The 27,184-nt window shown below is 49.9% G+C and overlaps 1 protein-coding gene across 4 annotated transcripts in view; it reads left to right on the top strand.

Moving 5' to 3' along the window:
• LOC111530288 (nuclear factor interleukin-3-regulated protein) overlaps positions 1 to 25,244 on the top strand; it is a 49,737-nt gene extending 24,493 nt beyond the window's left edge. For 2 of the 4 annotated variants that reach the window (XM_023197456.3, XM_026455566.2), the window contains exons 2-4: positions 21,499 to 21,555; positions 23,585 to 23,695; positions 23,990 to 25,244. In XM_023197456.3, coding sequence (XP_023053224.2) covers positions 21,517 to 21,555; positions 23,585 to 23,695; positions 23,990 to 24,874 — 1,035 coding nt within the window. In that variant the 5' untranslated portion in view covers positions 21,499 to 21,516 and the 3' untranslated portion in view covers positions 24,875 to 25,244. Of the gene's footprint in view, positions 1 to 1,547; positions 2,559 to 15,498; positions 15,546 to 21,498; positions 21,556 to 23,584; positions 23,696 to 23,989 lie in introns of those variants that run through there. The other 2 variants (XM_026455565.2, XM_026455564.2) reach the window with 2 other exon arrangements.
• The last annotated feature ends 1,940 nt before the right edge of the window (positions 25,245 to 27,184 follow it).

Raw genomic sequence — 27,184 nt, 5'->3', positions numbered from 1 at the left:
TTCCTTCCTTCCTTCCTCTCTCTCTCTTTCTTTCTCTCTCTCTCTCTTTTTCTTGCTTCTTGACAGAGTTTTGCTCTTGTTGCCCAGGCTGGAGTGCAATGGCATGATCTTGGCTCACTGCAACTTCTGCCTCTTGGGTTCAAGTGATTCTCCTGCCTCAGCCTCCCAAGTAGCTGGGATTATAGGCATGCACCACCACACCCAGCTAATTTTTGCATTTTTAGTAGAGACAGGGTTTCACCATGTTGGCCAGGCTGGTCTCGAACTCCTGATCTCAGTTGATCTGCCCGCCTCGGCCTCCCAAAGTGCTGGGATTACAGGCGTGAGCTACTGCACCTGGCCTGCATTTATTTCATGGTTATTATTTTATTTCATGATTATTGCTGAAGATGAGTCTATTTCCTAGAGAGGAGAAATTGAAAAATGATCCCAGCTAGTGTCAAATACACTAGGAACACTGCTCGAGATAAATGTTCACCTGCACGCATATGTTTTGTGCAGCACAACTCGCAATTGCAAAGATACGGAACTAACCGGTGTGCCTATCAATCAATGAGTGGATAAAGAAAACGTGGTATATATACATCATGGAATATTATTCAGCCATGAAAAGAATGAAATAATGTCTTTTGCAGCAATTTGGATGGAGCTAGGGGCCATTATTCTAAGTGAAGTAATTCTGGAATGGAAAACCAAATATCATGTGTTCTGACTTGTAAGTGGGAGCTAAGCTATGAGGATGCAAACACATAGAATGATATAATGGACTTCAGGCCCTTGGGGTGGGAAAGGTTGGGAGGGGGATGAGGGATAAAAGGTTACATATGGGGTACAGTGTACATTTCCAGGTGACGGGAGCACCAAAATCTCAGACTTCACTGCTAAACAATTCATCCATGTAATCAAAACCAGGCCAGGCACGGTGGCTCACGCTTGTAATCCCAGCTCTTTAGGAGGTCAAAGCAGGTGGATCACCTGAGGTCAGGGGTTTGAGACCAGCCTGGCCAGCGTGGTGAAACCCCGTTTCTACTAAAAACACAAAAAAATTAGCTGCGCCTGGTGGCAGGTGCCTGTAGTCCCAGCTAATCCGGAGGCTGAGGCAGGAGAATAGCTTGAACCTGGGTGGTAGAGGTTGCAGTGAGCTGAGGTCGTCCCATTGCACTCCAGCCTGGGCAACAAGAGCGAAACTCCATCTGAAAACAAACAAACAAACAAAAAACAAAAACGACTTTTACCCCAAAAGCTATTGAAATTAAAAAAAATTTATGGCTGGCCATGGTGACACATGCCTATAATCTCAGCACTTTGGGAGGCCAAGGTGGGAGGATTGTTTGAGCCCAGGAGTTCGACACCAGCCTCGGCAACATGGTGAGACCCCATCTCTACAAACCAGAAAATGAGCCAGGCGTTGCGGCATGCATCTGTAATCCCAGTTACTAGGGAGGCTTATGTGGGAAGATCCCTTGAGCCCAGGAAGTTGAGGCTGCAGTGAGCTGTGTTGGCACCACTGCACTCCAGCCTGGGTGACAGAGACAGCGAGTCCTGCCTCAAAAATATTTATTAAAAAAAGAGAAGAATAAAAAAGAAAAAAAAGAAAAAAAGAAAAAGAAAGAAACATCTGTTGAATCAACCAATGAAGGGGGGTGAAGTTCCACGCAGCGCCCACCAGGCGCCGCTGTTCCCAAGCCTAGGCTCGCTCAGCGACTCCGCAGGGTGAATCTCAACTCCAGCCCCGCCTCAGGGTCGCACCTCACGTCTTCTCTTCCAATCTGCAGCGTGGCTCGGCCTCCTGCCTCATCGCAAGGCTGCCGCTCTGCCAGTGGAGTCCAGTCAACCCCGCAGCCACTTGCACAACTTTTCCTATCAGCAGTTCTGACCACCTTCCTCCACTTCCTGTTGGGTTCCCGGGACAGGTTCCTGATGACTCTTACCTCTGGGCCTTTGCGGCCCCCTCTGCCTGGAATGTCCTTTCATTAGAAAACTCATGTAGTACTTAGCTCCACTTCTTCCTGGGGGCATACCACTTAATCACTCCATGCCTCAGTTTCCCCCGATGCAGAGGCTGGACAGAGAGGCTTTGTCCAAGAATAGTTCAGGGCCAGGAATTAGAAAATCTGAAAGGCAATGGGGAGCCATAGAGGGTGTTTGAGCAGGAGAGTGTCCTCAGATGTAAGGAAGGACAGAGCCTCCTCCCCTTTGCCCCTGGATCTTTCTAGAAGGGTCTTAGGGGGTTGGAATGAGAGACTCTAGCTGTGGCCAGCTCAGACCCCACTTGCTGGGCTCCCGGGGGCTGGACAAGCAGGTCTCCCTCCCCCCATACTCTCCTGGTGGGGCTGTTTGCTCTCCAGTGATGTCCCTGAGTCTGGGGCAGCCCACAGCACCTGCTCCCTTGGCAGACACAGGTGCGGGGACACCCCTGGAGGGAAAGCCACAAGCTGCAGGCTGGGGGCCTGGGTGTCACCTTTACGGAAGCGCTGGTGACTACCTTCACCGAGGGAAGTTCCACACGGCTGATGAGGCTCACGTGGGACTCACCGGGGAGACAGCGTCCAGAGCAGGTGAGGACGGCATGCAGGTGGATGACCAGCTGAGCTGGCCCATTCAGGGGGCTAGAAGATACTCAGGGACCCCGCACCCAGCCGCTGCCCCCTGCCTATCTCAGGCCCTCTCTCTGACTTTGTCTCCCCATCTCTGTCCCCTCCACCCACTTAACTCTGTCCTTTCTCTCCAGCGCTGTCTTTCTCTGGGTCTTGTTCACTGTCTTGGAGCTCTCCCTGCTCTGTCTCTTTCTCTCTCTGTCTCCCCATGTCTCTGTAGCTCTGGCCTTCTCTCTCCCTGGGTCTGTGGTTCAGGGGGGTCTCTGTCTCTGTTTGAATCTCTGTCTCTCTCTCTGTGTCTCTGCCTGTCCCTGTCTCTGCTGCCCCATCCAAGCCCTGCTCTCAGGGTGGGGAGAACAGGCTCTACCCTCTCTGAGGTTCTCCTCTCGCTCATCGGCTCCTGTGCCCCGTTCCCTAAGGGGGAGCACCAGGCACTGCCCAGGAAGGAGGAGGGAGCATCAGGCTGCAGACCCCCATGCGGCCTCCATCCGAGACGGCCCTCCTGAGTCTCCTTCTCCCCACAGCCCACCTTCTGCACAAAGCCAGTGTTCTCCCTGCAGCCCACCTTCTCCCCACAGCCCGCCTGCTCCTGCAGCCCACCTCCTCCCACAGCCCACCTCCTCCCTAAAGCCCACCTCCTCCCTGAAGCCCACCTTCTCCCACAAACCACCTCCTCCCTGAAGCCCACCTCCTCCCTGAAGCCCACCTCCTCCCTGAAGCCCACCTTCTTCCACAGCCCACCTCCTTCCACAGCACACCTTCTCCTCGAAGCCCACCTTCTCTCTGAAGCCCGCCTTCTCCTGCAGCCCACCTCCTCCCTGCAGCCCACCTCCTTCCACAGCACACCTCCTCCCTGAAGCCCACCTTCTCTCTGAAGCCCGCCTTCTCCTGCAGCCCATCTTCTGTCTGAAGCTCCCCTTCTCCCCGCTTGTTTTCCTACCTGGCTCCAACCTCTTGTCCTGCCTTTTTACTTCTATGGGTGCAGCCCCCGCCCCTGGCCCTGCTCCCCACACAGCACAGCTGCGGCTGCCCGGTGTTTCCCTGGGGCGCCCAGGCCTGTGCTAGGTGAATGGAAGAGCATGGCCTCCTTGCACCTCTGCAGAGCAGCTAATCCTGGGCCCCTATGGGTGGCGACACCTGTGTGTGTGTAGGAGGGAACGAAGGCGGGTCTGGAGGTCTCCAAAGATGATGCCTGGTGGCCCAGGGAGGGTCTGGCTGTCGTGCCGCTGTAGGGGTCGTTATTCTTGGGATCTGCTGTAGGGGAGGTGGGGGTCCAGCTGGGCTCTGTGAATCTGGTGGTTAGGTGGGTCCAGTCGCCATGCTGAGGGGGTTGTCCGTGGTTGGCGTTCGACTATTGAGGGGATCCAGTTGTTGTAAAAATTTGGGGTGCAGTATTCTGGGGGCTCTGCTGTTGAAAGGAGTCTCGTTCCTGTGCCTGTTTGGGGTGGTTTTGTGGAGGGGGGCGGTTTTCGCCCGGGTGGGAGGTCTAAATCTGTGGAGATTGGCGATTGCTTATTTATGTATTTATGTATTTATGTATTTTCGAGATGGAGTCTCACTCTGTCCCCAGGCTGGAGTGCAGTGGTGTGATCTCGGCTCCCTGTAACCTCTGACTCCGTGGTTCAAGCAATTCTCCTGCCTCAGCCTCAAGAGTAGCTGGGACTACAGTCACACGCCACCACACCCAGCTCATGTTTTTTTTTTTGTATTTTTAGTAGAGACGGGGTTTCATCATGTTGGCCAGGATAGTCTTGATCTCCTGACCTCGTGATCCACCCGTCTCGGCCTCCCAAAGTGCTGGGATTACAGATGTGAGCCACTGCGCCCCGCCTGGCGATTGCTTTTGTCTGCAGGGGGTCGTTGGCGACTTTGGCTGCTGCGGGGTCCTGTTGCTTTAAGGTGGATGGTTGTGGGAGCGTGACTGCTGCAAATTACAGTTGTTAAGGGATTGGGAATATTTGTTGCAGGCAAGTTAGGGACACAGACCTCCAGCTGTCGTCTGCTGGAGCCTGATTGCTGTGTGTGGGATTGTAGTTAGTGGGTGAGTGACAGTCCTCTCTCACTGTAAATCTCTCTCCATCTCTGTCCCTCCACACCGTGCTTTCATTCAAAGATTTGTTGAGGAATCATTGGAATAATTACCATGAGGCCAGCATCTAACTGCAGCAGGTTTCTGGGGGGCTCTCAGACCTGCTCAGAGGGGCAGAGGAGGCAGGACACCCCTCATGTTCCCCACCACCTGTGATCGGCCCTGGGGGTGGGAATCACTGGTTCACATGAGCCTAAAGAACTCGATGTTTGGGTCTCAGAGACCACACCCCATTCCGACGTTGTTCCCCAAACTTCCAGGCTGAGGCTGAGGGGCTTGGTGGGTTTGGCAGGACTGGGGGTATTGGGTGAGTGCAGCGATTCTCCCTGGTGAGGGAGGAGAACAGAGACGGTTACAGGCATTGGAAGAGAGGACCAGCCATGCAGATACCTGGCGGGAGCATTCCAGGTGGAGGGCACAGCCGGTGTGTGCAAAGGCCCTGAGGCAGGGCAGTGCCCGGTCTGTTGGAGGAAGAGCGAGGAGGCCTGCGTGCCTAACACAGAATGATCGAGAGGTAGCAGGGTGATTTGGTGTTACAACCACCACTTCTGAGCCAGGAGCTCCTGGTCCCAAGCCTATTTGGGGTGCACATCTTCCTAACAGGCTCAGCTATGGGCACTTCCCCTACAGCAGGGGTTCTCCACCACGCCCTATTGACATTTGGGTCCAGGCAGTCTTTTGTCTTGGGGGGCTGTGTTGTGCATTGTGGGATATTTAGCAGCGGCCCTGGTCTCTACCCACCAGGTGCCTGTAGCACCCCCCAGGTCGGGATAACAAAAAATATCTCCAGACATTGACAAATTTCCCCTGGGTTAAGAACCATTGTCCTAAAGTTGGAAGTGGGCTGGGGAGTGGGAGGCTGCCTGACGGGTCTGGGGTGGGATCTGCACAGGACAAGTGAGGATTTCTGGTGTGATCCTAAGTGAACAAGCTTCATTCTCCTCATCTATCAAATCGGAATCTGGGGTGATGAGAGGATTCAATTCATTCATTCATTCAACAAGTATTTATCAAGCACCTACTATATGCCAGTCCCCACAGTGAGGATACACCACGGGGAAGAAAGACAGGCAGTGGCGTCGTGAAAGAAAGAGAGACGTTAGTTGCTGGGCGCAGTGGCTCATGCCTGTACTCCCAGCTGTTCAGGAGGCTGAGGTGGGAGGATTGTTTGAGCCCAGGAGGTCGAGGCTGCAGTGAGCTATGATTGCACCACTGCACTCCAGCCTGGGTGACAGAGCAAGACCCTCTCTCTAAAAAAGTTTAAAGGCCAGGTGTGGTGCCTCATGCCTGTAATCCAAGCACTTTGGGAGGCCAAGGTGGGTGGATCACCTGAGGTCAGGAGTTCGAGACCAGCCTGGCCAACGTGGTAAAACCCTGTCTCTACTGAAAATACAAAAAATGAGCTGGGTGTGGTGGTGTGCACCTGTGATCCCAGCTACTTGGGAGGCTGAGGCAGGAGAATCACTTCATCTGAGAAGGCGGAGATGGCGGTGAGCTGAGATCGCACCACTGCACTCCAGCCTGGTTGACAGAGTGAGACTCCTTCTCAAAAAAAAAAATTTTTTTTAAAAGAAAGAGACATTAATCAAATAATCACACAAATACCTGTAAAATCACAACAATACTAAATGCTGAGAAGCAGAAGCACTTGCAGTCAGAAGCAGAGGCACCTGGCTTAGTCTGGTAGGTTGGAGAGGGCGTCCCAGAGAATTTGTGATCAGATGAGGGGGATAAGGGAACTAGGGGAAGGGAGGGAGAGCGTTGCAGGCGCTGGGGCTGCAGGTGCTGAGGCCCTGTGGTGACTCGGAATGGCGGGAAGGCCAGTGTGGCTGGAGTAGGGCCAGGATATGCTCCATCTGGATCTCCCAGGCCCTGTAGGTGGGGGAAGGGAGCGCAGTCTTGATCTGTTAAAGGTTTTAAGCAGAAAAGTGGCATAATCTGATTTGCATGGTAAAAAGATCCCTCCAGCAGATAGTGTCTGTAAAGTGCTTAGCTTAGGCAGTGTGAGGGACTCAGAAAGGACTTGGATGACGCCAGCAGGTATTTTGGGGACCCAGAGGGGTCACAGGCTCCAGTTCGTGCCCTCTGAGTCCCCAGGGATGAGGCTCTGGCCTGTTTCCAGGAGCCCATGGTATATTCCAGGCTTGGGAAGAATTTCCCTGTTTTCAGCATAGTTTCGGAGATGGGGGAGGGACGGCCACCTCTAGGGTGGCGGGGGGAGGGCTCCAAGGGCCGGAAGACACTTTTTTCAGTGAACTCCTGGGCCCATTTCACAGAAGGGCGACTGAGGCCCTGGGGCCTCATGAGCCCCCAGTCCTGACCTACAATACCGGCCACTGCCCCGAAGGAGGTCCCAGAGGAGCTGCGTCTTGGCATCAAAGGTGCTTTTGGGACCTGCTCACAGTTCAGGCCACATCTCAGGCTTGGCAGGGTAGGCTCTGGGCTCCAGCTGCCCAGGCAGCAAACCCAGCTGTGTGACCCTGGGCAAGTTGGTGCACCTCTCCGGGCCTCCAGGGGAAAAAGAGATGTGGGGCCTCCCAGGGGTGTTGTGAGAATTAAACAACATTGTCTCCACTCATTCAACAAACAGTTATTAAGCACCTACTGTGTGTCAGGTGCTGTTCTGGGTACTGGGGACATAGAGGGGGAACGGTCTCTGTTCTCGGGGGCTGGTGTTCGGCAGAGACATACACCAAGCAAATACACCATCGCTAATGATAAAGTAAGGAAGTTAATCCGTGTCTCAGATGACAGGATTTTCCTTGCTTTTCAAGGCTAAGTAGTATTGAATTACATATACATATCACATTTCCTTCCTTCCCTCCCTCCCTCCCTCCTTCCTTCCTTCCTTCCTTCCTTCCTTCCTTCCTTCCTTCCTTCCTTCCTTCCTTCCTTCCTTCCTTCCTTCTTTCCTTCCTTTCCTTCTTTCCCTCCTTCCCTCCCTTTTTTATTTTTTTATTTTTTGAGATGGAGTTTCACTCTTGTTGCCCAGGCTGGAGTTCGTTGCTGCAATCTCGGCTCACTGCAACCTCCACCTCCCGGGTTCAAGCGATTCTCTTGCCTCAGCCTCCCTAGTAGCTGGGATTACAGGTACCCGCCACCATGCCTGGTTAATTTTTTTGTATTTTTAGTAGAGACAGGGTTTCACCATATTGGCCAGGCTGGTCTTGATCTCTTGACCTCAGGTTACCCGCCCTCCTCACCTCCCAAAGTGCTGGGATTACAGGCGTGAGCCACCGCACCTGCCCTCCTTCCTTCCCTCCCTCCTTTCTTGCTTTCTTTCCCTCCATTTCCCTTTGCCTTTCCCTTTCCCTTTGCCTTCCCTTCCCTTCTTCCTCCTTCCCTCCCTCCCTTCCCTCCGCCTAGCTCCCTCCCTCCTTCCTTCCTCCCTCCCTCCCTCCGTCCTTCCTTCCCTCCCTCCCTCCCTTCTTTCTTCCTTTTTCCGTTCCCTTCTCTCTCTCTCCTTTTGTTGTTTTTTTGCTTTCTTCCTTTGTTTTGCTCTGTCACCCAGGCTGCAGTGCAGTGGTGCAATCATAGCTCACTGCAGCCTCGACTTCCTGGGTTCAAGCAATCCTCCCACCTCAGCCTCCCAAGTAGTTGGAACTACAGGCATGCACCACCACGCCTGGCTAGTTTTCGTATTTTTTGTAGAGATGGGTTTCGCCCAGGCTTATACCACATTTTCTTTATCACTTCATCCATCCATGGTCACTTAAGTTGCTTCCAAATCTGTGCTATTGTGAATAGTACCTGGAGCGCTGGTACCTCTTCATACTGATTTCAATAAGTGTATGAGATGATGGGTTTGTTAATGAGCCTGGTTTAATCATTCCACATGGTACACGTACATCAAAGCCTCACATCATACTGCACAAATATCTGCAATTATTATTTGTCAATAAAAAATAAGAAACCAGGGCACAGTGGCTCATGCCTGTAATCCCAACACTTCAGGAGGCCAAGGAGGGTGGATCGTTTGAGGTCAGGAGTTCGAGATCAGCCTGGCCAACATGGTGAAACCTTGTCTCTACTAAAAATACAAAAATTAACCGGGCATGGTGGTGTGCGTCTGTAATCCCAGCTACCTTGGAGGCTGAGGCAGGAGAATCACTTGAACCCAGAGGTTGCAGTGAGCAGAGATCACACCACTGTACTCCAGCCTGAGCGACAGAGTGAAATTCTGTCTCAAAAAACAAACAAAAAAAAGATACAGTAAAATAGGCCAGGCGAGGTGGCTCACACCTGTAATCTCAGTGCTTTGGGAAACTGAGGCAGGAGGATCCACTGAGGCCAGGAATTGGAGAGCAGCCTGGGCAACATAGCAAGACCCAGTCTCTACAAAATAAAAATTAAAAAACTGGCCAGGTGTGGTGGCTCATGCCTGTAGTCCCGGCTACTTGGAAGGCTGAGACGGGAGGATTGCTTGAACACAGGAGGTTGAGGCTGCAATGAGCCATGATTGCATCACTACCCTCAGGCCTGGGTGACAGAGCAAGACCCTGTCTCAAAAAAAAAAAAAAAAAAAAAAGTGAAAAAATAAAGGAGGGGAGTGAAAGTGTCTGGAATAAGCAGAATGAGGAGAGAAAGTGAGTATGTGTGTGTGAGTGTGTGAGTGTATAAGTGTGTGAATGTGTGGGTGGCTGTTTAGCTTGGGGGTCGGGGAGGCCGCTGAGGAGGTGACATTGGAGGAGAAAGACCTAAAGGAGGTGAGGGAGGAGCGATGTGAGTGTCTGGGGAACGGCATTCCTGGCACAGGAAACAGCCTGTGCAAAGGCCCTGAGGCAGGACTGCATTGGGGTGTTGGAGGAACAGGGAGGCGGCCATGCGGCTGGAGTGGAGTGAGCGAGTGTGGAGGGGAGGTTGCAGTTGTCCGGCTGTGTGAGGAGGACAGTCCAAGAAAGATGGCAGGTGAAAGGATTTTAGATGCAATTTTCCTTTTCTTTCTTTCATTTTTTTCTTTCTTTCTTTTTTTTTTTTTGAGATGGAGTCTCGCTCTGTTGCCAGACTGGTGTGCAGTGGCATGATCTTGGCTCACTGCAACCTCTGCCTCCCGGGTTCAAGCAATTCTCCTGCCTCAGCTTCCTGAGTAGCTGGGATTACAGGCGCCTGCCACCACACCCAGCTAATTTTTGTATTTTTAGTAGAGATGGGGTTTCACTGTGTTGGCCAGGCTGGTCTTGAATTCCCGACCTCATGATCTGTCTGCCTCCCAAAGTGCTGGGATTACAGGTGTGAGCCACTGCACCTGGCCTAAATTTTTCTTTTCTTTTCTTTTCTTTCCTTCCTTCCTTCCTTCCTTCCTTCCTTCTTCCTTCCTTCCTTCCTTCCTTCCTTCCTTCCTTCCTTCCTTCCTTCTTCCTTCTTTCTTTTTCTCTCTTTCTTTTTTTTCTTTCTTCTTTCTCTCTCTCTCTCTCTCTCTCTCACCCGCGCGCGCACACTCTCTCTCTCTCTTTCTTTCTTTCTTTTTTTGAGACAGGGTCTCACTTTGTTGCCAGGGCTGGAGTGCAGTGGTGAGATTATGGCTCACTGCAACTTTGACCTCCTGGGTTCAAGTGATCCTCAAATCTCAGCCTCCCAAGTAGCTGGGACTACAGGCATGTGTCACCATGTCTAGCTTTTTTTTTTTTTTTTAGAGATGAGGTCTTGCTATGTTGCTCATTTAAGACATTTATATGTACACTAGTATAAATAGTTGTTATACTATATGTGTATTTTTTATTTTTATTTATTTATTTATTTATTTATTTATTTATTTATTTATTGAGACAGAGTCTTGCTCTGTCACCCAGGCTGGAGTGCAGTGGCATTGAACTCCTGGCCCTAAGTGATCCTCTAGTCTTGGCCTTCCAAAGTGCTGGGATTACAGGCATGATCCACTGTGCCTGGCCTCTATGACAATTTTTGAAGGTGAAGCCAGTAGTTTCCTGACTTGGGCTCAGATTTGGGGGTGAGAGAAAAAGAAGGAGCAGAGGACAAAAGTAGGGGTTTGGGCCTGAGCACTTGCAGGGCTGGTGGCGGTGGGAGATGGAACTGCCATGAACTGAGAAGGGGAAGGTGGAGGGGGAGCTGGTGGTGGGGAACATCACTCGCTGGGTTTTGGCCATGTTGAGTATTTGATGCTCGCGGGAGTTGGGAGGTAAATGTCCCATGAGTGCTGAGTTTGGGGCGAAGTCAGCCAGGAGTCACGATCTCATGGGCTCAGCATAGAGTTAAGGTGTGTGTGCATGTGTTGTGGGGGGTACTTGCTGGCCTGAGTGGGGTCCAGCCACCTGCTCTGGGGAATGCAGGGACTCAGGTGTCTCTGGAAGAGAGGCCCTCCTGGCTGGAGTTTTAATGGGAACTGGGGCTTGGCCTTGAATGGACACGGGATGCCTCTGAGCTTCCTTCCTTTGGGGCTGTGTGGTGACCAGGGCCAGTGCCCTGCAGAGAGGAAAAGGCAGAACCTGAGGGGCCCACTGGGCCAGAGGCTGAGGGCTCCAAGCCTGAGATGAATTTCGCTGGGAGTGAGTTTCAGGAATTGAATTTCCACTGCACGGCCCCCATTGCATGACGCAGTCCTGACGTCACATCGGACCCCGTGAGCCCTGGGGAGCCTCCCTTGGAGCTCGGGTGTCCAAGAACTGAGTATCTGTTATGTTGGTGAACAATGTATGCACCGGATTACCTGTTCAGCCTTTGCCGCAAACCTGTGCGCATTTGACAGTTGAAAGAACTGAGGCTCAGGAAAGAGAAGAGGAGTCACTTGCCCAAGTGTGTCATTGGCACAGCAGGGACTGGGTCCTTGGCCTCACTGGCTCTGGACACCCCTGCCCACCCCCCACTTCCTGCCCATCAGCCTGTTCCTGGCACGTGGGACCCTAGATGGGCTTGTGGGCTGGGCACAGGAGATACCAGCGGCTTCCGGCCTCTTCTCCTGAGGCTCAGGAGGGGCCAGGGGGAGGGGGAGGGTGTGCCACGGGTCCCAGGGTGCCTTTCACTTTCCCCTTGAAAACTGAGTTCCCACAGAAGCGTCTCGGTTTTAGAGATCGGTTTCGCTGGGGGCTTTTATGAGGCAGGGGCTCCATCAGATTGAGAGTGCAGGGCCCCGAGGTTCCACTGGGCTCCCTGAACCCCATGAAAATGTGGCCCTTCCGAGAAACCTGGGCTGGGCTCCCCAGGGCCGTGGGAACAGCCTCTGTGGGTCCCTGGTTCTCCTTGGGCAGACTTTTGAGTCAGAGGAAAGCCAGCCTGGGGAGGAAAGCAACTCCTTCATCTCAGGCCCCCCGAGTCTGGGCAGGAGGGGTGGAGAAAGCAGAGAGCTGGACCTGGAGAAGTAGTCTCCCTGCTTGCACACCTCCTGTGATGGGCAGCTCATTACCTATCAAGGCAACCTTGCTTGGTTAGTGAGCTGGAATTCTTACAAAATCCTTTCAGATGCTGGTTCAAACTGCACCTTCATCCCCCTCTCTGTGGTCCTTACTTCGCTTTCTGGACCACAGAGAGCACACCCCCTTCTCGAAATATCTCACAACTCTTGTATTTATTCGACTGTCTATTCAAGAGATCTGTGGACACAGGGGCAGACCCAGATAGATTGCTGCAGCAATGGTGGAATCCCACTGGGTCCTGGGAACCTAGAAGGCGCTTCTGGCCTATCTGAGAGGAATCAATCTGGTGGGCTTCCTGAAGGAGGTAGTATCTAAGCTGTGTCTTAAAGGACAAATATGATTTGGCTTAGGGAAGAGGTGAGGGAAGAATGCTTCAGGCAGAAGAAACATTATGTGGAGGTGAGGGACCATTCTTTCATGAAGTAAAAAATGGTCTACGTGGCTGGCGTGGTGTGTTTGAGGACGGCTAAGGGGGTACTAAGGTCAGAAAAGGAATAGAGAAAAGCCTGGAGCAGTGACCCAGGTAGGAGAAAAATAATACCCTCATTCTTCAAACAAGGTATGAGTCCAAATTTGTTTTGTATTTCTTAAACTTTTTTTTTTAGAGAGATGGGGTCTTGCTATGTTGCCCAGTCTGGTCTCCCACTCCTGGTTTCAAGTGATCCTCTCACCTCAGCCTCCCAAAGTGCTGGAATTACAGGCATGAGCCTTCATGCCTGGCTCATTTCACATTTCTCAATTACTTTGCCAGGAAGCAATGTATACTTTCTGGGTACACAAGGGCCCATCTTACTGCATCCTTACTAGCATTAGGTTTTATCATTTTAGAAAAATCTTTGCCAATTTTGGCAGGAAAAATTGGTATCTCATGTAAATGAAAACAAATGACTATTTCCCTGTAAGCGACATGCCTAAACAACTTCTCCAGATGTGTGTTGGCCTCGCAAATGCTACATTTTGCCTCAGTGTTAAATCTTACACCCACTGGAGAGTTTGCAGTCATTTTCAGCTCCTCTCTTAGAGGAAAAGAAAAGCTTGTGGGCTACCCTCTGGCCACATGGGTGGGGAATTTGTGAGGCAGCCTCCTACCTTCTCCTTTGATTCATCTTTTCTTTTTCTCACCTTTTTTTTTTTGTCCTTTCAAAGTTTTAAACTTCTCTGTCCTCTGTTGGCCTCTGAGTCTCCTAGTAACTGTAGCTTCATCTTCCTCTGGGGTGTCTTTGGGCTTGAAAAAGAGGGTGGGCAAACCACAGGAAGACTCCCCAAGTCTTCACAGGAGACTATGCTGATATGCTGAGTATCTTAATCTTATTATTATTGTTGAGACAGGGTGTCACTCCTATCATCCAGGCAGGAGTGTAGTGGTGCGGTCACAGCTCATTGCAACCTTGACCTCCTGGGTTCAAGCAACCTCCTGCTTCCTTTTTTTTATTTTTTATTTTTTGTAGAGACAAGGTCTCACTCTGTTGCAGAGGCTGGTCTTGAACTCCTAGGCTCAAGCAATCCACCTGTCTCAGCCTCCCAAAGTGCTGAGATGTCAGGTGTGTGCCACCGTGCCCAGCCTATACCAGGTATTTTATGTCTTATAGACACAGCTTTCCATTTTAATTCTCACGACATCTGCATATGATGATAACCTTGAACCCATTTTATAGATGAGGAGCTGAGGCTTAGAGAGGTTAAGTCACTAAGTCAGTATCCCATGGCCAATATTGGCTGTTTCTCTTAGTTTCACTCAATCAACTACTCTTATGACATTAAGATTTTATTATATTCTAATTTAGGAGGATAGGGTAGGCCATTTCTCTCTCTCTTTCTGTCAATCTCTCTCTCTTTTTTTGAGGCAGAGCCTCACTCTATTGCCCAGGCTGGAGTGCAGTGGTGTGATCACAGTTCACTGCAGCCTCGACCTCCCCAGGCTCAGGTGATCCTCCCACCTCAGCTTCCCAAGTAGCTGGGACCAGAGGCCCACAACACCATGCCCGGCTAATTTTTGAAAACTTTCTTTCTTTTTTTTTTTTCTTTTGTAGAGACAGGGTTTCGTCACATTGCCTAGGCTGGTCTCGAACTGTAAGTTCAAGTGATCCTCCCGCCTTGGCCTCCCAAAGTGTTGGCATTACAGGTGTGAGCCACCGCACTTGGCTGTTGGCCATTTCTCTACCTACTGTCCAACCCTGCCTTGTCAGGGGATGGAAGCCCCATTCCTCATCAGGGAGGGACTGTGGAGTCCAGCTCAGCACCAGCCTTACAATGCAAGGAAAGAAAAGAAAACAGGAAAGAGGGAGGGGAAACCACAAACAACCCTTAGAGAGCCACAAGTGGCCCCAGGGCTCAGTTGCTGAGTTAGACCTCAGTTCTGGGCTGCTAAATTCTGAGCTCCAAGTTCTAGTTCCATCTCTGCCACTAAAACCCCATATGATCTTGATAAATTCTTTACCAGCTTTGGGTCTCAGTTTTTCCTTTTACAAGTCAACCCATCTCTTGGATTTTCTAGGAACTGCAGTCATCCCTTGATATCTGGGGGGGATTCGTTCTGGAGTCTCCCTTGGATATTAAAATCCATGGATGCTCAAGTTTCTGATCTAACATGGTGTAGTATTTGCATATAACCTATGCATATCCTCCCAAATATTTATTTATATTTTTATTTTTTGAGATGGGGTCTCGCTCTGTTGCTCAGGCCAGAGTACAGTGGTGCGATCTTGGCTCACTGCAACCTCCGCCTCTTGGGTTCAAGTGAGTCTTCTGCCTCAGTCTCCCAAGTAGCTGGGATTACAGGTGTCCACCACCACACCCGGCTAATTTTTGTATTTTTAGTACAGACGAGGTTTCGCCATGTTGGCCAGGCTGGTCTCGAACTCCTGACCTCAAGTGATCTGCCCACCTTGGCCTCCCAAAGTACTGGGATTATAGGCGTGAGCCACAGTGCCCCACCCTCCCATATACTTTAAATCATCTCTAGATTACTTATGATAACTAATACAGTGCAAACGCTATGTAAATAGTTGTTATACTATATGTGTATTTTTTATTTTTATTTATTTATTTATTTATTTATTTATTTATTTATTGAGACAGAGTCTTGCTCTGTCACCCAGGCTGGAGTGCAGTGGCATGATCTCGACTTACTGCAGCCTCCACCTCCCAGGCTCAAGTGATTCTCATGCTTCAGCCTCTCCAGTAGCTGGGATTACAGGCATGTGCCACCCCACCCAGTTAATTTTTGTATTTTTAGTAGAGACAGGGTTTTACCATGTTGGCTAGGCTGGTCTCCAGCTCCTGGCCTCAAGTGATCTGCCTGCCTTGGCCTCCGAAAGTGCTTGGATTATAGGTGGATTATAGGCCTGAGCGACTGTGCCCAGCATATATATATAACGTTTTAAATTTGCATTATTTTTATTGTTGTCTTGTTATTTTTTTCAAATACTGTATTTTCAATCTGCAGTTGGTTGAATCCATGGATATGGAACCTGAGGATACAGAGGAATGATGGTATGCTTTTCATATCTGAGCTCTAACTGGTTCTTTTTGTATCTACCTGTTTTTGTTTCATAACCTTCTGTTCTTTTTTTTTTTTTTTTTGAGACGGAGTCTCGCTCTGTTGCCCGGGCTGGAGTGCAGTGGCCGGATCTCAGCTCACTGCAAGCTCTGCCTCCTGGGTTTATGCCATTCTCCTGCCTCAGCCTCCCGAGTAGCTGGGACTACAGGCGCCAGCCACCTTGCCCGGCTAGCTTTTTGTATTTTTTAGTAGAGACGGGGTTTCACCGTGTTAGCCAGGATGGTCTCGAACTCCTGACCTCGTGATCCGCCCATCTCGGCCTCCCAAAGTGCTGGGATTACAGGCTTGAGCCACCGCGCCCGGCCTTACCTCCTGTTCTTGTTTGACAGTTGTCATTCCTTCCTTTATCTTTCTGAGTCACCTAACATATTCATTGTATAGCTCTTTCAAGATTAAACTGATATTCTGTATTTCCTCAGATGTAATCAAGATGTAATATCTTCTAGTTGGGGTTTGTGGGAATTTCATGAAGTGGCCACAGATTCATCATTTTCTTCAGGTTATTTCTCCCTGCTCTAGGACTTCTGCAAGTGTATGCTTTTGACCTTATATATTAGGGGACTCTGCACTTCCATGACTGGGAGACTTTTATCCTTGTCATTGGGCACCTCTGCTTTGGTCTCTGGTTCAAGTTAGCGTTTTCCCACCATTTCTCAGTGTCTGGGAGGAATGGGGAGGTTTTGGTGCGTATTTGGTCTTGAATGGATGGTCATTTTGCCATCTGTAAACAGATAAGTTGTGTTGGGTAATGTCTGAAGGTTCTCAGAGATATTTTCAACACAGATAGTACAGAGTGTGGCAGGAGAAATCCCGTGAGAGAGGATTCTTTTTTTTTTTTTAAGATGGAGTCTTACTCTGTCACCCAGACTGGAGTGCAGTGGTGCAATCGCAGCTCACTACAACCTCCATCTCCAGGTCCAAGTGATTCTGCCTCAGCCTCCCGAGTAGCTGGGACTACAGGCATGCACTACTGTGTCCGGCTAATTTTTGTATTTTTAGTAGAGACAGGGTTTCGCCACGTTGGTGAGGCTGGTGTTGAACTCCCCACTTCAGGTGATCTGCCCACCTCAGCCTCCCAAAGTGCTGGGATTACAAGCATGAACCACCACGCCTGGCCAAAAGAGGATTCTAACAACAACAAATAAAAAATAGCTATGTGGGTTATTTATTATTATCAGGTACCAGCTCTTAACACATCTTACCTTATCTATTCCTTATACAACCAGTGAGGTAGGTACTACTATTATTCCCCTTTTGCAGATGAGACACTGGAAGCTCATCGAAGTGACCCAACTTGCCCAGGCACTCTTAGCTAGGGCGGGGGAAAATTCGAACCCAGTTAAAGTACGTATTCTTAATCCTGCCTACTCCATTGCATCCTGACAGCATGGATGCGAATCTCGGCCTTGCCATATTGTTAACTATGTGGTTTCTTGACCCTTTTGTTCCTCTGTGGAAACCAACCTCTACCCTTCAGAGGTGCTATGCAGACTCAAAACTGTGTCCTCACTGAAACAAGTGAAAGCATCCGGGGACGTTTAACCTGGTGCATTAGGAAAGGCTTGGGTACTGGATCCCGTTTTACCTGAATTCTAGCTGTACGACCTCAGGCAGGTCACTTGACCTCTCGGAGCTTTGCTTTGCTTTGCTCATCTGTCCAATCAGGATGATAGCTATGCTTCACTTTCCTCACTGGGTAGTGGTGAGCGAAAAGTGAGATGTTGCATGTACCTGGCATACAGTAGGTGCTCAATACACAAGAACTGTTTTTTCCTGGAGGAGAGCAGGCTGGTGTGGGAATAGGGAAATGTCAGTGTCAATTCCTCAAGCCCCCAGAGGGTTCCAGGGTCCAGAGGAAGGGGAGATTCTCCACGGATGTAAGGAAAGAATGAATTCTCGAAGGGATGGGTCCAGCAAAGGTGGCTTCTAGCTCTACTCCAGGAAAACTTTTTGGACCGCGAGAGCTCACCTAGTCTGACAGGTGACTTTTTTTTTTTTTTTTTGAGACAGGGTCTGACTCTGATGCCCAGGCTGGAGTGCAGTGGTACATCACAGGTCACTGCAGCCTTGACTTCCTGGGCTCAGGTAATTCTCCCACTTCAGCCTCCTGGGTAGCTGGGACTACAGGTAGAAACCACCACACCTGGCTGATTTTTGTATTTTTTGTAGAGACAGGGTTTCGCCATGTTGCCCAGGCTGGTCTTGAACTCCTAGGCTCAAACGATCCACCTACCTTGGCCTACCAAAGTGTTGGGATTGTGGGTGTGAGCCATTGCACCCGGCCCCGTATTTTTTAGAATAAACCATTAAACATATGAATATTTTGGGAATGAACCAATGAATGCATGAATAGTTGAATAAATTAAAGAATGAGTGAAATGTGAGTGAGTGAATGAGTGAATGAGCAGATGAAATAATACTCAAAAGGCAGGGGCCATGAGAGTGGAATACAGAGTCTGATTGGACCTCTCTTTCCCAAAGGGGTGGGTGCCGGAGACCTGCCAGTGACTAGGAGTTCTTGCTGGTTTGGGTGACTATAGAATCCCGCAAGACTTTTACTGGTTATTTTCTGAGCCCAGTCAAGATTTTCAGACATGGCCAGGTGCGGTGGCTCACGCCTGTAATTCCAGCACTTTGGGAGGCTGAGGCAGGCGGATCACCTGAGGTCAGGAGTTTGAGACCAGCCTGGCCAACATGGCGAAACCCCGTCTCTTCTAAAAATACAAAAATTAGCCAGGCATGGTGGTGAGTGCCTGCAATCCCAGGTACTTGGGAGGCTGCGGCAGGAGAATGGCTTGAACTCGGGAGGCAGAGGTGGCAGTGGGCTGAGATTGCACCACTGCGCTCCAGCCTGCATGACAGAGCGAGACTCCGTCTCAAAAAAAAAAAAAAAAAAAAGATTTCCAGACATGGGAACCTCTTGTACACATGAACAGGCCACATGGTGTGGCAGAACATTCTCTCTAGTGACTTTAGAGGGGGATGAGCTCCCTGTTACAGAAGAGGACCAAGCAGAGCTTTGATTGTCACTGGTCAAGGCAGCGGCGGAGGCTGCTGGGCTGGGTGGGACTGGCCTGCCATGGGGCCGTCTCTGAGGGAGACCCTTTTCCTGTTTCTTCATCCCCCTCCGGCCACTTTGCAAGTAGTGCCACCTGTCTTGCCACCCTCCGTTAGCACTTCCTCTGCGACCACAGGAAGGCCCAGCCCAGCTCTGACTGTGTTTTCTCTAAATAAACTCGGGCAGCAGAACTATCAGCTGCCTCATCTCCCCCTGGGTTCCTGTGGAGGTGTAGGGGGCGGTGGTTAGAGGGGTTCAGGCCAAGCCACAGACAGGAGGGACTCAGACCACAGTGATAACAAATTTTCCTCTATCTCAGTCGTGCGGCCTGAGAGCTGACTGCTCAGAGTCACTCTGGCCTGTCCTTTCTTTATGTGACTACCAGCCCACACTCACTTCTCTTCCTTGGGCATTGCTGATTCTGGTGTGGCTCTTGGGGACCCCTGGGCTGTGTTCCTCTTCCTTTCCAGCCCAGCTGTGGTCATCTCAGGACTTGCCTACCACTTCTGTCTTCTCTCCTAGAGCCAAGGTGGTACCTTCTAGATGCTGGCCTCAGAGCTCTGCGATGTGCTGTGGACCTCTACACAGATGTTCATCAATTCCTGGGCTCTGGTCAACATCCCTTGAAGTTGGAATGGTTGTTGGGACACCCTCTGATGCCCCCCACCAAGACAGGGCCAGGAAGGTGGCAGGGGAATTCTGTGGCTAGTGGGGGACCCCGAGTGAGGGCTTGTCTGGGGCTCAGGTGAGCTGTCCGGGCAGTGGAAGACTCAGGCCCAGCCGTTTGTGGGGAGAGAGGACGCACATTGTCTTAGGTTCTGCCCTTTGAGTATTCCTTCCTCTGCTCATTCATTCATTTACCCACACGTCACTCAATTTTAATTTATTCAAATATCTATGCATTTATGAGTTCATTACAAAAAATACTCATGCATTTATTAGTTCATTCAAAAAAACTCCATGCATTTATTAGTTCATGCCAAAAAATCCATGCATTTATTAGTTCATTCAAAAATATTCATGCATTTATTCATTCACTCCAAAAATATTTGTGCGTTGAATAGTTTATTCTAAAAAATATTCATATATTTATTAGTTTATTCCGATAAATACTCATGCAGGGCCTTCCTTCTTCATTCCTGATCCTGCGCTGGAGGTGGAGGTGAATTGAGGAACATATGAACACTGTTTTCAGTTGTCTAAGATGCTTATACTTTCATAAGCACACCCCAGAGGCTTTTAAGCAGAGGATAAATGGAATTTTAAAAAGCCGCCTCTGGGCTCATGATGGGTTTGGGCGGGGACAGGGATGGAGGCTGGTGGGGGTCCAGGTGGGACAGAAAATGCTCAGGCTGGGACCAGGGCTGTCGGGAATGGAGAGAGCAGTAGATGCAACAGTGGAGGAGGGATTAGTGGGAGGTGGCATGAATTCGGCCAGGGGAGAAGGATTTGAGGGGTGTCAGTGGCAGCTTTGGGGCCAGGGTTGGTGGTGGTACTCACGATGCTGGGAGAAGAATGCTGCTTACTTTTGGAATCTCTGACTGTCCCTGGGCCAGCCACTTAACTTTTCCTGAGCCTCAGTTGCATGGTCTGTAAGTGGGGGTGATATGCTCCTGATAGAGGGTATGGTAGCCCTAGGTGTCTGTAAGGGCTCAGTGAACTTGGACACCTGAGCAGGGTTATGTTATTAGCCTGGCTGCCGGAACAAAGCTCAGAGACAGCTGCAGGAAATTGCAAACCCAGGGTGTCCCGCCTGGTATTTGTGGACCAGAGTTCAAATTGCAGCTGCTTCCCCAGCCCATGTGATGTGGGCAGGTGCGGAGCTGCCTACCACCACAGCAAGTGGCAACAGGTGGAGAGATGGCCCAGATGTCTTTCGGCTTCAGAGTGGGTCCCGGACTTGGGTGCTGGAATCTCCCCAGTGACTGGGATTTCTCAGAGGGGGTCCTGGGCATGGGCACCGGAGTCCCTCCCATGACTAGGAGTTCTCAGAGGAGTTCCCGGGCATGGGCCCTGGAGTCCCTCCTGTGACTAGCTGGTCCTGGCCATGAGTGCTGGAGACCTTCCAGTAACTAGGAGTTCTTGTTGACTTGGGTGACTGCAGAACCCCACAAGGCATTGATTGATTGATTGAGACAGAGTCTTGCTCTGTCGCCCAGGCTGGAGTGCAGTGGCGCAATCTCGGCTCACTGCAACCTCCACCTCCTGGATTCAAGTGATTCTCCTGTTTCAGCTTCCTGAGTAGCTGGGACTACAGGCACGTGCCACCGTGCCTGGCTAATTTTTTGTATTTTTAGTAGAGACAGGGTTTCACTGTGTTAGCCAGGATGGTCTCGCTCTCCTGACCTTGTGATCCGCCTGCCTTGGCCTCCCAAAGTGCAGGGATTACAGGCTTGAGCCACCACGCTTGGCCTTATTTTTTATTCTCCAAGCCCAACCAAGATTTCCAGACATGGCGGCCTCCTGAGCACATGGGCAGGTCACATGGTGTGACAGAACAGACTCACACATTAGACAGATTTGAGTTTAAATCCTAGTCCTGCCACTGACTTACTGTGTGATGTGAGCAGATGAAAGAGCCTCTCTAGACATATTTTTTTCTTTATTATAATTTCACTCGACTTTTCCATGAGACTGGGAGATTTGTGAAGGCTGGGAGGCAGTTTGATTTTCTTCTTTTGTCTACCTTACAACCTGGCACAGTGAATGAATGAATAAATATGCACCTCAAATTGTTTTGTGAAGTATAATAAGCATTTCTTGGGCAAATAAATTTGAAAGCCTCTAAGTCAAACAAAACTAAACTTTTTTTTTTTTTTTTTTTGCAGGACTTCTCAGAGCCTTCAATGTACTTTGTGATTCTCCTAACCTACCTAAGGAATAAGGTATGCAATATTTCTCAAACATTTTTGTATTCTCTTTTTGAGGGTACGCCATCATTGGAACTGCGGTTCCTAGGAGCATACTTTGGGAAATGTGGCCTTAGGATCATTATCAGAGTTCCTAGGAATGTTGCTATTTGGCTGGTTGTATATTCCTTTATCCTCTGTCAAACATGACCTGAATTATGTCACATAACCATGTAGCCCCAGAAGCTAAGGCCAAGGGCTGTTAGTGAAGAATAAAAGACTAAATTAGAATGTTGGGAAAGTTATTACAATTTATCTGAAAACTCAACACTGAGTTTCTGCCACAGCAAACAGAAAAATGTGGTGTGTTTTCATGGTTTCTCGGGTGGGAGTTCAGCAAGGGGGTTAAATGCTCTCCAGCTGTGAACAAGGTTGTTTTCATTCATGTGTTCATTCATTGATTCATTAATTCATTCAACAAGTGTTTATTTACCACCTACTATTCACAAGCACCATGCTAGGTACCAGGGATACAACAGTAGACAAAAAAATAAGACATGCATGTGCCCTTATGGAGATGACAGTCCTCGGTTTTCAGAACAAAGATGATCGATTTTCCGCCCTCAGTGCCCCTTCTTTCTTGAAGTTTGTCCTGAATTTTTAGACAGAATCCTTCCACCTTGCTGTGGTTTTTCTCTGCACCTGTTTTTTTTTTTTTTTTTGGTTGGGTGTTTTTTCTTTTTGCCGAGGCTGGAATGCAGTGGCGCCATATCGGCTCACTGCAAGCTCTGCCTCCCGGGTTTTACACCTTTCTCCTGCCTCAGCCTCCCTAGTAGCTGGGACCACAGGCGCCCACCACCACACCTCGCTAATTTTTTGTATTTTTAGTAGAGATAGGGTTTCACCATGTTAGCCAGGGTGGTCTCGATCTCCTGACCTCGTGATCCGCCCGCCTGGGCTTCCCAAAGTGCTGGGATTACAGGCGTGAGCCACCGCGCCCGGCCTCTGCACCTGTTTTGTATCCGAATCACAGAAGGTGATGACATCCCCCAGGTGGTTGGTGGAACCCAGATCTTTGTGTGAGAGTCTTCATGAAAACCAATGTGAGAAACTGGGCTGAGGTAAGGGAGGTAGTCTTCCATCCTTGCTATAACTCTGGGACACTGGGCATCTTTTCTGGGCTCCACCCTAGGAGTTGGGAATCTAATACCTTCGTCTTTTTTCTCTACCCTCAATTACCAACACTCTAATTCTTCAACACTAGGCACATGGGAATTGCATTTTGTTTTCATACCTTGGCAACAAAGTGAGACCATGTCCTTGCAGAAAATTTAAAAATAGCTGAGCATAATGGCATATACCTGTAGTTCCAGCTACTTGGGAAGCTGAGGCATGATGATTGCCTGAGCCCAACAGTTCAAGGCTGCAGTGAACTATGATCCCATCACTGCACTCCAGCTTGGGTGACAGAGTGAGACCTTGCCTCTAAAAAAATTGCTTTTTTGTTGGTTGGATGAATGAATGGACCTATGGATGAATATACAGATGAATGAATGGATTTGTAGAAGAGCGACTGACACATAGGAGGGATATTTGGATGAATGAAAGAATGGAGGAATAGACAGGTGGAGGGTTGAGATCAACGAATGAATATATGGATGAAAAGATACCTAGTAAAGGCACAATATGATTTTAAAAAATGAATCTGTCAGTGAATCAATGGACGTTTGGATGGATGGATGAATGAGTAAGTGGTAGATGTGATGGAGAGTTGCACAATGAAATGGGGAGATGGGTTTGAGTGAATGGATGGTGAGTGAGTGAATGAATGGGTAAATGGATAGATGATGAGTTGGGTAGAGGGATGGACAAATGGACAGTTGAGTGAACGGGCGAGTGATTGGATTACCCGATGAATGGGTGGGTAGTTGGATGGATGGATGGGCAGGTAAAAAATACTGGCCACAAATTGAAGCGATCTTGGGGTACAATCTGGGCACAGTTTAGGTGAATAGCAGCTTAGTTTTTGATCTCAACTTGGCTCTGTTTACCTCCATGGATACAGTCTCTATTTCTAGGTTCAGTCATCCTTCTGTCTCCCTCTGGATTTCCAAGAATCTTACCTTGGAACTCCAGCCGAACTGAGCCCTGGGCTTGCCTGCTGACCTTCTCAACGGTAAGGAGAAAACCCCTGGAAGAGCATGTGTCCTTCTGAGGGTACAGGGTTGAACCAGCTCTTCATGATGACTGTGGTCTGCTCTTAAGCCTTTCTAGCAGTTTCTTGTTTTGTGGCCTCACCCAATCTTCACTGGGCATCAAACCAATGCAGATCAAACCTTGGTCTCCAGCTCAGTTCCAACTCCACCTGTCCCCTCCATGGGTGATGGTGGAGACACAGGATAAATTAGAGGAAGGAGTCATCCAGGTCCACCTCCTGCCTTTACTCTGAGATCTCTTTCCTCTTTCCCAGGTTCTCCAAGCAGCCATGGATGTGGGTTTCTTGGGCCTGCCAGATGTGTCTCAGAGTCATAGCAAGACCTTGTGGGGGGCTCGGGGCAGGGGCCCCAGCATACGTCGCCAGCGGGAGTTCATGCCAGAAGAGAAGAAGGACACAGTTTACTGGGAGAAGCGGAGAAAGAACAATGAGGCAGCCAGGAGATCCAGGGAAAAGCGACGTCTCAATGATGCAGCCATTGAGGGCAGGTTGGCTGCACTGAGGGAGGAGAATGCCCTGCTCAGGGGTGAGCTGAAGGCGCTCAAGCTTCGTTTTGGCCTCCTGCCCCTGACTGGTGGGCCCCGGGCCGTGCCCCTGCAGGCCCTGCTATGGGAAGCCCCCTGGACTGGGGACCCCCGGCCTGGGGCTGAAGCACTGTCATCCTTGTCTGGCTCTCACAGTTGCCTTTTAAGGCCATGTTCCCTGGATGCTGGGATTCCAGGATGTCGGGGCTGCCTGCTGGCTCCCAGATGGACTGGCTTGGCCAATTCTCCTAGGTCCCCCCAAGAGTCTGCACCTCCTACCCTCAACAGAATTGACATGGACTTGCACACTGCCCTCCCACCTGCCCTCTTCAGCTGTCACCTCTTGGATGGGCATGTAGGGTCCAGACCAGAGCTCAGACCCTGCTGGGGGCTGTGGTCACCAATGCCCTCTGGATGCCAGGCTTCAGGGCCATCAGATGTGTTGCTGACACCCACTGCTGATCCCATGGGTCTGTCTCCTGGGGTGACCTGCCCTGTCCCAGGGAACAGTCATGAGGGTCTGGGTCAGCCCTCTCTGCCCCACAAACTGCGCATCAAATCCCGAGCCTCAGGCAGGGTACCTTGTGGCTGGGAGGGTGGTCAGGCCCCACTCTGACGGCTTCCTCTGGGAAGGACTAGGCTTGCAAGGGAGTGTTTGGGGGCTGAATATAGGTTGGTCTGAGGGATGAGCAGCTTGGCCTTGATTAGCAATCTGGGAAGGCCTGTAGGAAGTAGGGGCGCCCTGGCTTGGAGGGTCCACTTCACAGCTTCCATACCAAACCTCCCAGGGGAGGAGAATGGGAGCCCATCTTGGATTCTACTATGGCTCTTGCCTTGCCCTAACATCTATGCTTTGGGTTGTCACTTTTCCCTTTCTTTCTCCTTTCCATTTGTCCATTCTTCCCTATATCCATCCATCCATTCATCTATTCATCCTCATTTATTCATCCATTCATTCATTCATCAATCCTCATCCATCCATCCATTAGTCCCTCCATCCTTATCCATCCATCCATCCACCCACCCATCTAGTCATCCATCCATCAATCCATCCATCCCTTCCATCTATCCATCCATTAGTTTATCCATCCTCACCCGTCCATCCATCCATCCATCCATCCATCCATCCATCCATCCATCCATTCATCTATCCATCCTTCATTTATCCATGCATCTATTCTCATTCATCCATGCATTGGTTCTTCCTTCTTCCTTCTTTCTATCTATCCATCCATCCTCACCCATCCCTCCATCCATCCATCTATCCATCCATCCATCCATTCATTCATCCACCCATGCACCTATCTATGCATGCATCCATCCATCCTCATCCACTCATCCACCTATCTTCACCTATCCATCCATCCACCCATTCTTTCTTGCATCCATCCATCCATCCATCCTCACCCATTCATCTACACATCCTTCCTTTCACCTATCCATCCATCTACTCACCCACCCATCCATCCTTTCATTCATTTATTCATTTAGTCACTCATTTATGTGCTAACTTGTTTATTCATTCATTTTCTTACTCACTAATTTACTTATAATTCACTTGTCCCCTCGCCGACCCACTCATGATCTTTGGACCTTCCTTTTATGCCCAGTTAGTGACAAGTGAGAAGAAACTTTTCTGGCCTTGAGTTTCCTGTCCTGGGGTGGGGATGGGGGTTTGGAAAGAAACATACTGAAGACCAGACTGAAGGAGGAGGTAATGTCTAAGGTGTCTGAATCCCCCTTCTTGGTGTCCCCTGGGGGGCTTGCTTACCACCCAGTTTGAGGGTCAGACATATTGGCTTCCCCTGTGTCTTGGATCAGGGCCTCGAGCTGCTGGAAGAGAAGCAACTGTGTGGGGGCGTCAGTATCCTCTCTCTCCCTGGCTGCCCCCTGGCCCCTGAGAACCAGGTATACACACTCCCACCCAGGTGGAAGGGGTCATTCTGCAGGGAAGGTCTTCCAGGGACCTGGAACCCAAGGATTTATCAAAACTCCCTCCTCAGTTTCTCACTCAGCCCCTCTCCCATTATTATTATTGTTATTACCTCAGGGATTTTGTTAGATTCTGGATGAAAATACTCAAACTCCAATCATGGGGAGAGCTTATGGAATGAGGGGCTCATCTGGACTGGTACTGTCACTGAGAACCAGATACCCCTGGCCAACTGGATCATTTGGACTCAGGTGCATTCCCTGCTCCCATCAGATGTGGGAGCTGGGCTAGTTCTTGGCTACTCCAAGTTTATCACAGCCACAAATGTGTGCAGGGTGAGGACCTACAAAGTGCCTCTCTCTCACTAGCACAACAGGTGGGCAGTATCACCGAACAGGCCAAGAGCTCCCCTGTGACTGGGCCTCCCTAAGATCGTGCACATCACAGCTAGGCCCTCCTCTACCTGCTCAGCCTTTGGTTCTGGTCCAAGGCAGGAATTGGGTAAGACCAGCCCTCCTCCTTCCCTCCATGCCTGACCTTCTAGCAGGTGGCTTTGCTCATGTCACTGAGCCTCCCTTACACATCTAGAAATGTTTACCTATAAATAAGCCCATTCTCCAGAAATATATTGTGAATATTAAATAAGAGGCAGTAAATAAATTGTCTGGCATAGGGGCTTCTCTGGAAACTGGACTGTTTTATCTTCATAAATAATGTGAATTCTGGCGGGCAAGGTGGCTCATGCCTGTAATCCCAGCACTTTGGGAGGCCAAGGTAGATGGATCATTTGAGATCAGGAGTATGAGACCAGCCTGGGCAACACGACGAAACCCCGTCTCTAGTAAAAATACAAAAATTAGCCAGGCACGGTAGCGAGCGTCTGTAATCTCAGCTACTTGGGAGGCTGAGGCATGAAAATCACTTGAACCTGGGAAGTGGAGGCTGCAGTAAGCTGAGATTGTACCACTGTGGTCCAGCCTGGGTGACAGAGTG

Source organism: Piliocolobus tephrosceles, chromosome 21 (genome assembly GCF_002776525.5).
Source record: "Piliocolobus tephrosceles isolate RC106 chromosome 21, ASM277652v3, whole genome shotgun sequence".
NCBI lineage: Eukaryota > Metazoa > Chordata > Mammalia > Primates > Cercopithecidae > Piliocolobus > Piliocolobus tephrosceles.
Note: the sequence above shows the minus strand (reverse complement) of the source record. Positions and strands in the feature narration are given on the sequence as shown.